This window comes from Lytechinus pictus, chromosome 6 (genome assembly GCF_037042905.1).
Source record: "Lytechinus pictus isolate F3 Inbred chromosome 6, Lp3.0, whole genome shotgun sequence".
Lineage (NCBI taxonomy): Eukaryota > Metazoa > Echinodermata > Echinoidea > Temnopleuroida > Toxopneustidae > Lytechinus > Lytechinus pictus.
This window is the reverse complement of record NC_087250.1, coordinates 4,529,755-4,546,714: the sequence shown is the minus strand read 5'-3', so window position 1 is coordinate 4,546,714 and position 16,960 is coordinate 4,529,755. Positions and strand designations below refer to the sequence as shown.

General features: G+C 35.5%; 1 protein-coding gene across 2 annotated transcripts; it reads left to right on the top strand.

Annotated features, from left to right (window-relative positions):
• The first annotated feature begins 4,223 nt into the window (after positions 1-4,223).
• Positions 4,224-15,268, top strand: LOC129263036 (retinol dehydrogenase 12-like). 2 transcript variants are annotated; one of them, XR_010293789.1, is made up of 10 exons: positions 4,224-4,310; positions 6,427-6,537; positions 7,349-7,434; positions 7,788-7,859; positions 8,653-8,794; positions 9,928-10,151; positions 10,880-11,036; positions 12,079-12,205; positions 12,770-14,758; positions 15,012-15,268. XR_010293789.1 is itself a non-coding variant. In XM_064100528.1 (9 exons), exons 2-9 carry the CDS (start codon positions 6,453-6,455, stop codon positions 12,861-12,863), a joined length of 987 nt encoding a protein of 328 aa, XP_063956598.1. In that variant the 5' UTR covers positions 4,224-4,310; positions 6,427-6,452; the 3' UTR covers positions 12,864-15,268. The 2 variants fall into 2 exon arrangements, 1 of the variants encoding a protein (XP_063956598.1); XM_064100528.1 differs by having other exon boundaries at positions 12,770-15,268.
• The last annotated feature ends 1,692 nt before the right edge of the window (positions 15,269-16,960 follow it).

Sequence of the window (16,960 nt, the reverse complement as noted above, 5' to 3'; positions counted from 1 at the left end):
TAGTATTATTATAGTCTCCTCAATTGCATACCAGCCAGGATGTGCATATAACTGTTTTGTGAAATTAAGCGAAAATTTGAAATTTCATAACTTTCTTATTTTACATCCGATTTTGATGAAATTTCCAGTGTTATACTTGTTGGATTGTTCTTTTTTTATTCAAATCAACTTTGTGTTGGGGTGGACTTGTCCTTTGAAAATAGTAACTGAATATTTAGTAATACGATTTCTTGAAAATTTCTGTCATTTTGGGGTACAGGGTGCTATGATATGTATATATACATATATATATATATATATATATATATATATATATATATATATATAGATATATACAAGCTCTTCAGGAGAGAACTCGTCAAAAAACTAAGAGAGTACCTCTAGTGATGACTTACTACCCCCAGACAGTCAAACTCCTCTCCATTGTCATGAGCAATACCTCTATCCTTGAAAGAGACCCTGAAGTGAAGAGGATATTCAATGAACCACCCATTGTTACCTACACTCCAGAATGAAACCACTTGCAGTCAATCAAACCCAGCGGCAAGGAACACCATCTTGCAGGAGACGTAGGTGCAACACGTGCCGTTTTGTTTCTGATTTCTGAAGGGGCCGAATGGCACGTGGCAAATAAGGGAAGATTTTACCTGTACCTCCACCAACCTGATTTATGCCATCGTCTGCTCTCGCTGTGACTTGATCTATATAGGGGAAACCAAGCGTAGGATGGCCGACATAGCTACCGAACACCTGAGATCCATTAGACTCAACACTTAAGGTCTTCCTGTGGCCCGTCACTTCAATTTGCCAGGACACACCATAGATGATTTGAATATCTTCGGAATTCTATCTTGCAAAGGAAGTGATGACGACAGAAAGCTTTTGGAAGAGAAGATTATCCATCGCCTTGGATGTCTCCAACCCAATGGACTCAATGTTTCTTTCCACTCATTTCGTCTGACGTAGATCTTTCTTTTCTTTTTCTTTTTCTTTTACTTTCTTTTTATTTTTCTTTTAATTTCTTTTCCTTGTCTCTCATTCCTTTTCTTTCCTTTTCTCTTTCCTTTTTTTTCCCTTCTCTTTTTTTATTTCTCCCCTATCTCCCTCGATCCTTCTCTCTCTTTCTTTCTTTCTCTTACGCGCTCTCTCTCTTCATCACTTTCTCATTTTCTCTCTATCTACCTCTCCTACTGTCTTCTTTCGTTCCCCTTTATGACGTATCTTTTTCGTCATCCTTTGTGCGCTTTTGCTCACTGTTTTGGATATGCGCATCTTTATGATGCATTATTTTGACGCAATCTAATAAATTTGTCATAACTTGACAAATTCGTTAAAATATTATTGTCCACGGAGTTTTTATATTTTTCTTTGTTTGAACCTATATATATATATATATATATATACACACACACACACACATACACAGACATATCGTGCGTCCCCCCCAAAAAAAATTAATAATTTGACACCTCAAAATCCCCAATTTAAGGAAAATTATGTCATGAACACATACTTATTATATACAGCCTGTGAGAGTATGCTTTCTCAAACTATTGATACCATATTTATATGGTATGTTTCAGCCCTTGGAAAAATCAGAAAAATTCATGTATTGAAAAAAGAATAGTCATAGTATCAAACTTTTCTATCATTTCAAGCTGTAATCCTGGAACCATTCAATAATTCCTAATTAATACTACCCCCACGCCCTCATATATCGACACACACACACTCTCAACATACACACTTATACAATACACACACAATTTTAAATTTTAGATATACATTTGCACACACGCACACGTTTGCACATGCACAAACACATGCAAACACGTCAACTGTGCACACAATATCAGGCATACAAGGTCCTTGCATGTAAACATCGTATTAATAATATCTGTTTATAATTTATGTAAGTCAATGCCCGATTTGTATTTGACTTCGTTTTCTTTTTTTGTTTATTTCGCTATTACGTTTGAGGCCGCTACCTTAGTCAAGCACTGCTTATGGTAGCGGTCTCCAGCATTTTTTTTGTCTACTCAACAAAGTACAACTTATAATATTGCAAACTATGATCTATATACATTTTATGCCAATGAATTACTAATTGTATTTATTTTTGTAAAAAGAAATGTATCACTATTTCTTTTTATGTTGTACACTATGTTAATAATTTCTGTTGGGAAAATGTTGAAATAAAATCAAATCAAATCAAAATATATTACGAAACATTTTATCAGTAATTTACATTAAAATTGTGTAACAAGCACAAGTCATATTGGTATCAATTCTCAAGTTAATTTCATTGAAAAGCGATTATCAAATATGTTTACTAACTCATGTAGGATTATAACATCATTGGCATCTGGATTCATTCATTGCAGTCATGCCTTACTTTGGCGCAAATCAAAATTTACATTACTCCAAAGAATACCTATTGATTTTCCAAGCGTGAAGACATAACACATGAATATGGTATCAAATTATTTTGGAGAAGATACTCTTTCAGGTCATATATAATGATTATGCGTCCATGACATATGTTTTGTCCTTATGATTTAGGAATTTGTGAGGTGTCAATTTTTTGTTCTTACTCACACGGTATTATATATTATTATTATTAACTATGAGCAATATGTATGCTTTAACCATTCGATTGTCTTTGCTATTCTGACTATTTTCCGTTTTTATTCCCAATGATATTATTCACCATAAACGACTGATCTGAACGGCTACATAAATTTTTTTTATGATCCAATGTGTACCTTTAGTATTGATTTTTCATAATGAGAATAACAGCGTGTTTGCATATTCTTTTGGATTAAAATATTAAATGTGTCGAAGCTGTTAGGGTTTTGTATATTTGTAGGGTATTAAGAGGACTCACAAAACTTGTAATGTAGATGTTATAATGTAATATATATATATATGAATACATACATATATATATATATATATATATATATATATATATATATATATATATATATATATATATATATATATATATGTATGTATGTATTCATATATATATATATTACATTATAACATCTACATTACAAGTTATATATATATATTTCTATATATATATATATATATATATATATATATATATATATATATATATATATATATATATATATTTATATATATATATATATATATATATATACATGTATATATGTGTGTGTATGTGTGTGTGAGTGTGTGTGTATGTACATGTATATATAAACATAAATTTACATTTAGCATTGCATCTTGTCAGCAATTTCCACCGACATATTGGCCCTGAGCCTATCAGATGCAACAATTTCGATATATCTTGTAACCACCGCCTATATGGTTCATGAAATAGTCCCCCGGAGTTTAGATCACTATTAGCCAAGAGAAAATTGATATGAACTTGATAAATAAAGATAAATGACAAATAAACCAATAGAAAAAGATATTACTGACGTACTTTGGACCTTGGTAGGAAACAAAAATTCAAGTGGTATTAAAGGGACACTCGGTCTATCGTTTTTTTTTTTTTTTTTTTTTTTTTTTGGGGGGGGGGGGGGTTTAAATCAGTAAGTTGTGTACGACTTTAAACAAGACATTAAATACGACTGGAGCACGCTAATGTGAAATTTCTCAGCTTTCCAATCTCTTTTATTTCGATGAACGTTTCAGAAAGTTGAAAATATTTGTATTGTATTTGTAGATTTATTAATCGTTGTTAACAAGCATATGGAAGCACAGGTTCTTATTTCTGAAATGATAACGATAAAAATGCTAATAGTAATATGAATAATCGTACTATTAATAATGATGTTAATAGTATTAATAACAATGTTAATAATTCTAGTGATATTATCAAAAATAATAATAATAATAAAAATTGATAATGATGATAATAACAACAGTAATAATAACATCAATAATGATGATGATGATGATTATAATAATAATAATACCAATGAAAATAAGAATAAGATCGATCATGGTTATCAAAAATGTGTTTAAATAGGTAAAATAGAGGTACATGTCTCAGTCTTTGATAAAGCCAGGCGTATTTAACCATAGTCATACAAAGCTGAATACGGCTCCAAAATGGGGGAAAAGAATCACATTTTGTACGATCAAATCACTGACCGCACACCGAGTCTTTTCTGTAATACAGCAATGATTCTGCGAAACATATTCTCTCACCTTTAAAACCACGAAACGTAGTTGTAATAGTTACCGACTTAATTCTCCTCACCTCTGGTAGCGAATATGATCACATGATCAATGGATTGTAACAATAGGCCAGTAGTAGAATGAAAGAGGTATGTATACATGTATTATGATATTGCAATAGTAACATCATATTAGTTGTTTGCTATAAGAATATTAGTCATATTTCGGATATGTTTAGTAAGAAAATTAATATCTTACTTTTTTCTTCTTTTCAAGTTTACGTGGTTATAGGGCCTAAGCTCTATATGTATATCATGTCTGTATGCAGTGAACAAGAGTCGTTCTTAATTTCCTTCTCACTCGGGCTTGCGACATTATACTATTTGAATATGCGTATGTATTTTTTCATCATTACTCGTGAGCTAGGTCTAACATGTCTAGATATGGGCAATAATCGTCTAGCAAGAAAAAGACGAAATGTTATGGCTATCATACCTACATGGCCTGAGGATAAAAATCGCCCCCTTTACCAGTGTTTAAAGAAGTGATAATAATGAACTAAACCTGGAGAAGGGGTCGTTTTGAGTTTGGGCGATTCTTTGGGATCACGAGGAATTATTGTTGGCTCAACTGCTTACTTAAGGACTGCAGCGATTCCTAGATCTTTATGCCTTTTCTACTACAACACTTCTATTACTGCTATTACTTATGATTACTACTACTTACCACTGCTAGGACTACTGCTGCTGTTACTACTACTACTATTACTACTACTACTACTACTACTACTACTACTACTACTACTACTACTACTACTACTACTTCTACTACTACTACTACTACTACTAATACTACTGTACAATATCTACTACTCTTTCTCTTCTCCTCCTTCCCCTTCTGTTTTTTCCCTTCTTGTTCTGTAGCCTATACGGTAGCTATAACATTTATAATGACCTATTATTGGTGCGACTGTTTTAATACCTACATGTATAGATTACTTATACATCAATGTAGTCTATGATATCAACTACAACATTTTGCTGGTACCATGGCTATCTTGCACTAGCATGACTAGTGTAATAAAATTGTACAAATGGATTTACACTACTTGAGAATGATGAAGGGAGAACTTATGTTTAATCTTGTTTTATATATATGATGCATTGTGGAATGACCTGTAAAAGCCGGTTCGGATTACCACAGCAGTGTACAGAAAAATACACGGCCTTGGTTCTTTTTTTAAATACTAGTTGAATTCTTAATTTGTTTAGTCATAAACAAAATTGCGTATCATTCATATTGCTGAAAAAACATCTATTTCAGCTGGATTCTTCTTCTACCGTCTGTTTAGATATGCTACAATTGTCATAGATTCCTTCATTAACAAAATATATAGTTTTCGTATAAATATGCCATCTGTTATTACTTGGGTATAAACCAACACCTTTCATATTTAGTCACTGAAGTAGCAGCACTGCAAGAAGAAAGAGTACATATCCCAACACATACTCACACACACGCGCATACACACCCACCCTCACACCTACACACCCACATACACACACACACCCTCACTTTTTTTTAAACAAGTGCACACTTAATTACCAATAGTGCATATAGCATTTCAATTTATTTGAAAGCAGCAAAAAAGAGCATTGTAGATTTAAATGCCTTGCTCACGGGCATAGGCACACAAACACTCACCCTTACGCGCACACACCCCCACCTATATATATATATATATATATATATATATATATATATATAGTGTGAAAGAAATGGATGAAGAGAACAATGGTAGGCGTAGCTTAAATTAAGGTTCCCCAGAGCTATCTACCCTTTTGGAAAAATTGGTGATGCCGAAAAAATGCCTCTGCCGGGAATCGAACCCGGGCCCCCAGCTTTGAACGCCGGTGCCTTAACCACTAGACCACAGAGACGGGTTAGTGGCTAGGGCGACCCCGATCCGATTGACCGTCAGATAGACAGATTTTCGACACCATACCAATTATAATTTCCTTTGTCGGGTGAAGGTGGGTTTTGAACAATGACAATCTATATATATATATATATATATACATATATAGGTGTGTGTGTGTGTATATGTATACATGTATATTATGACTAAAATGGCCATTCTTGAAAAAAAAATACGGGAGAAACCACAACAAATTTCAGACAATGGGGGGGGGGGGTAGAGTTGTTCCCCTTTGTAGAATAAAAGGGATAATTCGATATTTGTTTTCATCTGATAACACATCTCAGGAATGGTGACGTTAACCTGACTAAAGATGGGATCCCGCCTTACCACCCAGCCAAACTTACCGGAAGTAGATCTCAGAGGAAGAGTTGCCATCGTTACTGGGGCAAATGCAGGTTTGAGCAATTACCTTACCTTACCTTACCGCTGTTCCATCTCTTAAAAGAGGTTGGATGTTATGGTTTTCCATCTGTCTCTGTCCAGTGCTATCTCGTTTATCTTTCTGCCTGTCATCTCTCCAATATTTCTTAGCCAGCTTTCCCTTTCACTTCCCCGTTCTCTTCTGCCTTCTGCATTTTTCCCTCCATGATTTTCTTTGGCAAAGATTCGTGTCTTCATGTATGGCCACAATATGAGAGTTAGCGTTCCTTTATTGATATTAAAAGTTTTTTTCCGTGTGAGATCCATTAGTTTCAGGATATCATCGTTTGATTTCTTTTCATTCCATGATATCCGGCACATTCTTCGATAGGACCACATTTCAAAGGCCTCAATTATCTTCATGTATTTTCCCATTTTTTGCCCACCATGATTTACGAGCAAAAAACCTCAATATTTGAAACACATTATTTTATTATATATAACATGTGATGAATATGAAATGGCATTTTTTAATTTCAAAGTAAAACTTACATTAATATTATTATTAGTAGTAGTTTTGTTATTATCATTATTATTAATAATGATGTTATTGACATTATCATTTTAAAATAGCGTCAATGTTATCGTTGTGTTTCTTTACCATCGTTTTGTTATCATTATTAGCAGACACAATTTTTCTATCACTGAGACGCAATAAGTATAGTAGCTATGAATGATGGAAATGATTTGAAATTATTTCATTCACATGATTTCAACAAGGATTTTTGTTTAATTAATATCCGTATGCCCAGCATAGACCTATTTAATTCTGATTTTGTTTTAAAGGTATCGGTTACGAGACGGCCAAGTCCCTGGCGCAAATGGGTGCTAGAGTCATAATGGCATGTAGGTCTGAGATGAAAGCGCTTGAAGTAAGTAAACCTTCAATAGGCTCAAGGAATCTTGTATCATTACTTTACTCGATGATAGAATTGAAGATGGGTAACGTAAACTTTTGTGTAGAATAAGATAAGATGATATACATTAACTCTATCCTAAAAACGACGTTTTATCACAAAAAAATTGTAAGGTTTCATACAACAAATACCAGTTTTCTGTAATTTTACACAATGCATGCAATATTACACTGTGCAGTGAGATTGCATGTGTTCTCGAGAATCTGCTATAGAGAACTTCTGTTATTTTATTAGAATGTTTCATCAATGTAGTCTTTGCATTCTGCTCATTTGCCATAAATGTCATTATCATTTTTTATTTCACGCAGGCAATCGATTGTATGAAAGAAGAACATAAAGATGAACGAGAACTGAATAAGAGGCTGAAAGTGAAAATACAGGTGAGACTCTATCAAGCCTTTTAAAAACCACCCTTTCCCCGATTACACACTCCCCCTCTCTCTATTTAAACAGTAATTTCGTTTTCGCCACTCCCCTCTCTCTCCCCTCCCTCAGTCTCTCTCTCTCTCTCTCTCTTTTTCTTTTGCTAGCGGGATCTCAGTGGCCGTATTCTGAACTCGAGTTAAACCCTGGCCTAAAGTTGTGGTTTAACTATATGGTTTAACTATGGAGAGCCGATTGGAGCGCAAATCCCTAACAGTACACATTCAATATTATTAACTCATATGACATCCAAATTGTTCATAGTTGTCTGGAAATAATAACTAAAGAAGGTATTTTTCTTCATTATGAAAGCGAAAGGGGAAAATAGTAAACATAAGAAATATACAATAAAAACAGATTTTTTGAACTTTTGGCTCCCCATAATTTTAGCACAGAGTTAGACCGTGGTTTAAGTTAAACCTGACTTCAGATTACGGGCCAGTAGGTCCATGCTACAACCAAAGTATAAACATTGGACGAAATTAAAACTTCAAATGATATGAGAATCTCCCTTGTTCTTACTCTTGAGACAAATATATGTATCGTTATCAAGCTTGTATGTTATTCTATTATGGCATTGACAGTTCAGGCTTTACTTTACAGAATCGAAATCAAAACAAACAGAAATGGTACAAATGTAATAGAGAATTTCTTCAACGTTCTAGCTAGTTTTTGACTTCTCCTCATCACCCGTTTAAGAGTTTGATTATCAAACATTAAATCAATTCGAGCTTACGCTTAATTAACCAGGTGGAGGAACTTGACCTTGAGTACATGAACCTTGACCTCGGGTCCCTTGCAAGTACGACGAACTTCGCAGAATCTTTCAAAGCCAGAGATATTCACCTGCATATCCTCGTGTGTAACGCCGGAATGGCATTCGGACCTGACGGTAAAGTATAAATATACAGAAAAAAAAAAGAAAACATGGGAAATAACACCAATTAACCAAACACATACACGTAGACACGAGACCACACAACACACACCCACACACACACAGAAACAGAAGCCATATGAAGTGCTAACCTATACAATACAATGCCATTATACAAATATACCAGGCTTTTAGTAAGTATAGTGGGAATCATTTTCTGAGTTTGGACTAGCATTCGCCCTAAGGGAAAAAAAGTAATTTGGCCAGTACAACCGAGGATAAATAATTCCCTCTATAATTTCGAAATAAAAGCCTGGTATATTTGCTTTATATCCTACATTTAATAAGGTAAAACGATAGTCTATATACTCTTGTACACGTAGCTCATGTTTTCTTAATCTGAACTAAAATATAGATAACGCGCTGCGCAGACTGAACTACTTTTCCCCGGGAACACGCGCTCAGCGGAACGGATTTGTGCCTGCGCCGTCCCTTCACGGGACTTGCCCGGAAGAGTCATGCAACTCGCTGACCGGTGCACCCGAGAGATTGCATGATCTGTGTCAATGATCTGTGACGTCAATGATGGAATAGTCGACTATTCCATCATCATTGACGTCACGGAATAGCACATTTCCTTCGGTGGGCGTTTCATTTTCGACACCATCGCAAAATAGTGAGAATAATTATGTTTGGTCACATGATGTTTTTAAAACCAATCAGCATACACGATTTAATTTATGTAGGATATAAACAATGATATACCTGCCAAGCGCTAGGAATGAGAAACTGCATTCAGTAATCCTCAAACTGTATTTTGAAATATAGACTAACAAATTACCTTTTCGTCTAGACACCTGAAGTAGCATTCACCCAATCACCTAAAATGTTGTATGCTTTATGAAATAATGATATTTAATAGTGACTTTTTTTAATAAGGATAAGAAAATAGAAAATCGTATTCTAAGAGGGAAAAAATGCCGTAATTTTGGTTGCGAAAAAAGGCAATAGATACGGCATACACGTAATGGTTGGCAGCCTGTGACCTTTCACCTCTCCAATCGTTTACAAAGGAAGCAAACTATCAATATAAATATAGTAATTAATATTTGATAACATTGCCTCTTCTCTTTCATTGATATTACAAGAACCAAGTGTTGACGGAATGGAGATTCACTTCCAAGTCAACTACCTGTCCCACTTCCTGTTGACCTTGCATTTACTTCCGGTGCTAAAGAGCTCCGGTCCAAACACGAGGATCGTTCTCGTCTCTTCATTGGCGTATAGTTTTGCAAGGTGGAATGAAGACGATATGCAATGTTTGAATACTGCAAATAAAACCACAGTTTATTCCAACACAAAACTTTACCAGGTATGTTTGTTATCATAAGTTTTGAGTTTTCATTGTGTAATGGCTGTATAACTTTATATACATATATATTTTTCAACTTTTTCCATGAGGCATTAATTCACTGATTATCGATGGTTGTTGGGGGAGCTAAAGCTGCACAAGCAAAAAAAAAAAGGAAAAAAAAGGAAGATATGAATGAAAGAGAGAATCAGAAAAGGGTAAAATGTGATTTAAAATGTAACACAATGATATTTATTGTATTCCAAAATTAGATTTTTATGATAAATGACCCAAATAATTGCTCACAAGCACTTTCCTAGCTTTGCCCCCTTAATTTTGTTGGATCGTTATTACACCACTACTCAGAGTAGGTTACTGGAAAGCACTGTATTTTGTTTATTTACTTTAGCTTTTGGGGATTTTACGCCTTCTAATGTTAACGAATCTACATTCTTTATGACAAATGATTCTGCATAATTCATGTTGAAATTGATATTTTCTTGAATTTGTAGAAAATGAACGTTTATTGAAATTGAGGTAAATTAAATTATTATTCTTATTAACATAAGGTTTGCTCTCAACACAAACAGAAAAAAAAAGAAAATCCGAAGAATTGCCCCGAAATTTTAGGTTGCTAACTGCAGCCTTGCTCAGCGATGACCAAAGTAACCCGATTTGAGCCTGTTGACGTATATACTTATTATTTATGAACGAATGATCTTTAAGTTTTTAAATATTTGTGTATACAGATCATGCAAATGTTTTCTCTTGAGAGACGCTTGGAAGGATCAGGAATCAGTGTGTTTTCGCTGCACCCAGGGGTTGTGGAGACGGAGCTTGTGAAGCGGGAAGGACAGCGAATTCCTTTAATGCCTCGGATGTTTGCGAGACTTGGCATGTCGACACGTAAGCTTTATTATTCGTGGTGCGAAGGGTGCAACTACACGATGTTGTCATATTCCCGGGGGAGGGGGGAGCAGTCAAATATATTGCTGTACACACGCGTGACCAGGTAATTTCCAAACACCCCCTAAACGAGTTTTTCTCTGTGTGCAAAATAACCCCCTAAACAAGTTTTTCGCGGGATTTATTTACACATTTAGGCCCCTAAACAAGTTGTCGCCAAAATATGACCTCGGGGGAAAAGCTTGGGGAAAAAACATACCCTAAACACGTTTGGCTAGTCTTAAAAAAAAGCTTTGGGGGAAAAAACCATACCCTAAATACGTTTGATCCCGCGGTTGACCATTGACCAGTCTTTCAAAACCATCATTTTTCTTGAAAATCCGTGTTTTTGATACCCTTAACGAGTCCACGCGCGGACCGCGTCCAAAACTGAAAAAACACCCCTCTAAACGCGTTTTTTTGGTCACGCGTGTGTACAGCAATATATTTGACTGGCCCCCGGGGTCATATTTTGTGTTCAAAATTCAAAGTGCGTGTTATATACAATTCTGCACAAATCCGTTAAATAAAGATTTGCAACAATTACCATGGTAACTTCGCCATTTTAAATTAAACATACATGGCATCCTTGAATTGTGATTCGCTGCTAAGTTAAGTTGCCTTAATAGTTGCCACAATGGCCGCAAAGTTACCTTAATTTCGGCTCTGTTCTACATTATGTACTATAAGGTTACATTTTGTGTGTGTATTTAAGTGTCATTATCATCATGGTTTAACACGTTTTACATTAAAAACAAACTCCAACACTTAATCATGTTTTTTATTATTTATAAAATAGTCTCACCAGTATCGTCAATATAATATAATGGGTCACGGATTGACGCTTACAATATTGTAACTATACCCTTTACCTTTTTCAATCGAAAGTAGCCCTTACACATCATTTTTGGAAACTATAAAAATATGCAAGAGAATGATTTTGATGTAGGCTTTGGAAAATTATTTTTATGATTCTGACAATGTGCTGTCATTTTATCACCAGATATGCTGCGCAGTCCATTTAAAGGCGCACTTACTACACTACACGCTGCTGTAAATCCGACCTACGATGGCAAGAGCGCCCTCTATTTTGAAAGTTCGAAACCGCATTGGCTGATGTCACAACCGCGGTAGGTTTGAAAAAAAAATAGTTTTTTTGTGTGTGTTTAATTTTTTTCATAATTATTTAATTCTAATTTATTTATTTATTCATCCATGTTTCTATTTTAATTCATTAGTATTATCATTATTATTATTTATTTTTGTTTATCTATTGATTTGTTAATTTGTCATTATTATTTTTAGAGGGGGTCCTTCTGCTATTTTCTTTGATAAATAAATGAAAATTATATTGGTAGGGGTTAGTTAGTAGGAAAATAGATGTTCGAAATACCCTAAAGGGTTTGCAAGTGTGGATATTTGCTCCATGACTTAAATTGTTTTGCACGGAAGGCTAACCGTGTACAAAATAAGAGGGGTGTTATAAAAAAGGGAGAATCTAAAACATCAGGGGGCATGGAATTAAACAAATATAGCCAATAAAATGAAATATTTTATAGTATACATATGTATATACATGTATATATATATATATATATATATACACTAATATATTACAAATAGTTTTACAATGATCTTTGATTTTGTTTTTCTAAATTCACTAGAAAGACCTCTTCTTTTTCTATTTTTGACAGCGACCGTTGGAAGCAAGAACATCTTTGGAAATATTCCCTTGAGTGTTTGAGGAACTACATGACAGAGGATATGTTGGATGTTTTTACGTCATAAGATGGACCACTTTCGACACTCTTAGAGATCATGATCTATGATATGCCATATATCTTGGACGTGTTTACGTCATTTGATGGACCTAGGCGCAAAACCTCTTACAGATCATCATCTTCATGGCGCATATTTTGGACGTTTTTACGTCACAAGGTCGTTCAAACCTCTTGAAGATCATCATCTACATGTTTATGGGGCATTATGTTGGATGTTTTTACGTCACAATATGGGCCACCTTCCAACCATGTAGACACAATCGCCAAGATGAGGCATATGTTGAAGGTTTTCATATGTCATATTATGGAACCCCTTCAAACCTCTGAGAGATCATCATCTTCATGCCATTATGTTGGACGTTTTTAGGTCAAGTTCATTCAACCCTCTTAAAGTTCATCATCTTCATGGCGCATTATGTTGGATTTTTTTATGTCATGGCATGGACGTCCTTGAAACCTCTTAGACACCATCGCCTACGTTAGGCATATATTGGAAGTTCCTACGTCATAACATGGACGTTCCTCAAACCTCTTAGTGATCATCATCTACATACATGGCGCACATGTCGAATATTATTTACGTCACAAGATGTAATTCTTCCAAACCTACGACGCATATATCGGATGTTTACGTCATAAGATGTATCTCATTCAAACTTTATAGAGATCATCTACATGACGCATATTTTGGAAGTTTTAACGTCATATCATGGACGTTCTAAAAAAACCCACAGGGATCATAATTTACATGGCGCACATGTCGAATGTTATTACGTCATTAGATGTACCTTCTTCAAATTATCATCTACAAGGCGATGTTCTTACTTCTTAATATGGACTTCCTAAAAGATAGTCTTAGAGATCATCATCTACATAATGCTTATCTTGGAAGTTTTTACGTCATAACATGGACGTTCTGCAAACCTCATAGCGATCATCATTTATATGGCGCACATATGTCATTAAGTCGCGATGACACTTATGCTGATCCCGTTTAACGTTCCAACATCAAGTGAATCAATACATCAGGCTCAAGGTGTCCCCTCTGCATTGGAAGATATCATTATGATCAAGGAGGTGTGGTCAAAACACGCCCTCTCCGATGCAAATATGGTTTGGTCCCTTTCTTTGTTTAGTCTAGATCTGGACATTAGTAGTCATTTGTTCGGAAAACATCACACTCACTCACCGCACACACCCACACACACACACACACAAACACACACCGCCTTTTCACTTAGTGGAAGGAAGTGAAGACGGTGTGCGTGGGTGTGTGTGTGTAGCTGTACGCTGTGAGTGAGTGTAGTGTTTTCCGTACAAATAACTACTAGCGTCCAGATCTAGACTACTCTGTGATGACCATCGAATTTTTTTTACAGAACTTGTATTCTGTCACAAACTCGACCTTGAAGCTACAGAAAAATCTTCCATGACACAATTCAACACAGAAAATGGGGCCATACCAACAAACCGAAGCCTTAAAGAACAATGGATATGTGTTCGAAAAGACGTGACTCTATATAATCGTGATTATTACGTCACAATAGTAAACTTAGAGCTCCTGATATGAAGAAGAGACAGGAAATGTCTATTTAAAGGGCAATGTAATGATAACAATGATATTTATGATAGGAATGATAATGATAATAACACTAATTACAATATCATTATTATCATCATCATCATTATCAATTAGATCGTTCTTTGTGTCTTTCGATTAGCCTTGCGTGGCTGATCGTGAAACAATTTGAGCCTTCCAAACAGTTTTTTTTTTCAATTAATCATTGGCATGACCTCACGATTTGATATGATCTGACACGATCACTTTACGATTAACTTACGATTTAGACCACTGTTTAAATCGTAACGCGAATCATGACAGTGGGAACTATTGGTTTTAAAGCAGATAGGAACAAATAGCGCCATCTTGAGTCCTCGACTACTCATACCTGGCCAGTTTCCTCACCCATAATGTTAGTGTAGTCTAGTAATATAGGCCCACTTGAATGATAACATGCTAATTAACTACTCGATACATTTATATTGCAATAATTATGTTACCAAGTAGCAAAACAATTACTTTTCCACTCAAAACCTTTTAGTTTTTCTATACAAATACAATTAAAGGTCAATTTATTCTCAGTAGTATGAGTAGAAATCTGAAAACTATGTATTAATAACACACAGTTCACTACCCTTTAATAATGATTGTGGTGATGATAACAATACAACACTGGCAATGGTGACGACGATGATAATGATGACGTTGATATGATGTATGATGATGATGATGAAAATGACGATCATGATGAAGAAGAAGTAGATAGTGATGTTGACGATGTTGATCTACAAGCCAATACGACATATCATCTTTCTTTTATGTTGTCACACAATAATGAAATAGATTTTATTAAAAAGAAACATGATTATTTTAGTAATTATTTGGCAACATTATGTGAAAAACGCTTGAATTTACTACTGCAAGTTCCAACTCCGATGACCTTTTAAATCACATTGGACCAATCAGGTATACATTGCAAAGAACAGGGGCCGATTGCACGAAAGGGTCTTTCCAAGGACCGTCTATCGTGTCGCCAATCTTTTATGATGCGCTATAAATTCCTGAAATTTATGATAAACAAATAAAATTCGTAAGCTTGCTCTTAATAATCAAATTTTATACAATTTCATGAGCTATACATCATTTTATAAACAAATATTTTGTTTATTTTAACGGACGAATAAAATATGTTTGCAGATAATTTATGAGAAATGCGTTTCACATGGCGCATCATAAAAAATGGGCGACACGAAAGACGGTCCTTGCAAAGACCCTTTCGTGCAATCGGCCCCAGGACGCTTCCCATTACGAAATTGTCTCATACATTTATGTAATCTATGTTATCGTTGACCTTGAAACCTATCTCATCCCATTGTATAAATCTTTTTCATTGGTAGATTAAAACGATTTTTTCAAAATCACTTCATTTAACAAGATTTGCACATTCACTGCATCCATGGACTTCCTTCCGCATAATGTTTGTGTATATTCAGGGAACTGTTAACCGTTCCCTGTTATCTCATCTCATTGTTAAAGTCTTCTTTCATTGCCCTAGATTAAAACGATTTTTTTTCGAATCACACAATAACGAGATTTGCACATTCACTGCATGCATGACTTCCTTCCGCATAATCGTTGTGTACATCCAGGGAACCGTTGACCATTCCCTGGTATCACCATTTTATAATGCTGTTTGTCCGATTCAAAGTCCAGTCAGTTAGTCCACATTTAGTAGGAACCCGAGGGGGGGGGGGTGACTTTACATGGTGGACATCATGCTCGAAAATATATAAACTCTGATTTCAAAGGATGATAACTTTAGCCCCTTTCACAATTGATGGTGCGACTGCGTACAACCGTTGCGATTGTGTGGAACATGTATTGTGACCGAATGATCGTAAACGATCGCACTAGCAATTGTGAAAGCCCCTTATATGCTTTTCACACTGCATTTCCTTAACCCCATACTATCCTTAACCCCGGACTATCCTTAACCCCATACAATCTTTTTTTCGATTCACACTGTCTTTCTTAACCCCGTACTATTTGCTTAGCCAGGGTTAACGCCTTAACCCCGGGCAATCACACAGCTCATAAATATTGATGATTTTACCATACAGAGCGCGATTAATGTGCAATTTCGACTTCTGTGATTGGCTAATGCTTAGCCCCACTTTTGCTTAGCCCTGTTTCGTTTCACACTGCATCTCTTAGCACCGCAATTGTGGTGCTAGCACCACAATAAGCCGGCTAACCCTGCTTTTTTGCAGGGCCAGATAGTACCGTACTATTTACCGTGCTAGCCCACTTTGCTAAAACGTAGTGTGAAAACGAAGTGGGCTAAGCTTATTTAACCCCGGGAAATTGGTGGGGCTAAGACCCCCCTTAGCCCCACCAATTTCCCGGGGTTAAGGGAAAAAAAGAGAAGTGTGAAAACCTTGGTCCGGGAAAGGGGGGGGGGGGGTGAGATCGGTATATAGTGACGGGAATTTCATAAAGCGAGGCGGGGGGGGGGGGCATTCAAGCCTTGTGAATTCCTTCTG

Coding starts and splice junctions, on each gene's coding strand:
- LOC129263036 (XM_064100528.1), top strand. CDS start 6,453: ATGGGATCCCGCCTTACCACCCAGCCAAACTTACCGGAAGTAGATCTC. Junction 8,795..9,927: donor AATGGCATTCGGACCTGACG/GTAAAGTATAAA, acceptor TGATATTACAAG/AACCAAGTGTTGACGGAATG. Junction 11,037..12,078: donor GAGACTTGGCATGTCGACAC/GTAAGCTTTATT, acceptor TTTTATCACCAG/ATATGCTGCGCAGTCCATTT.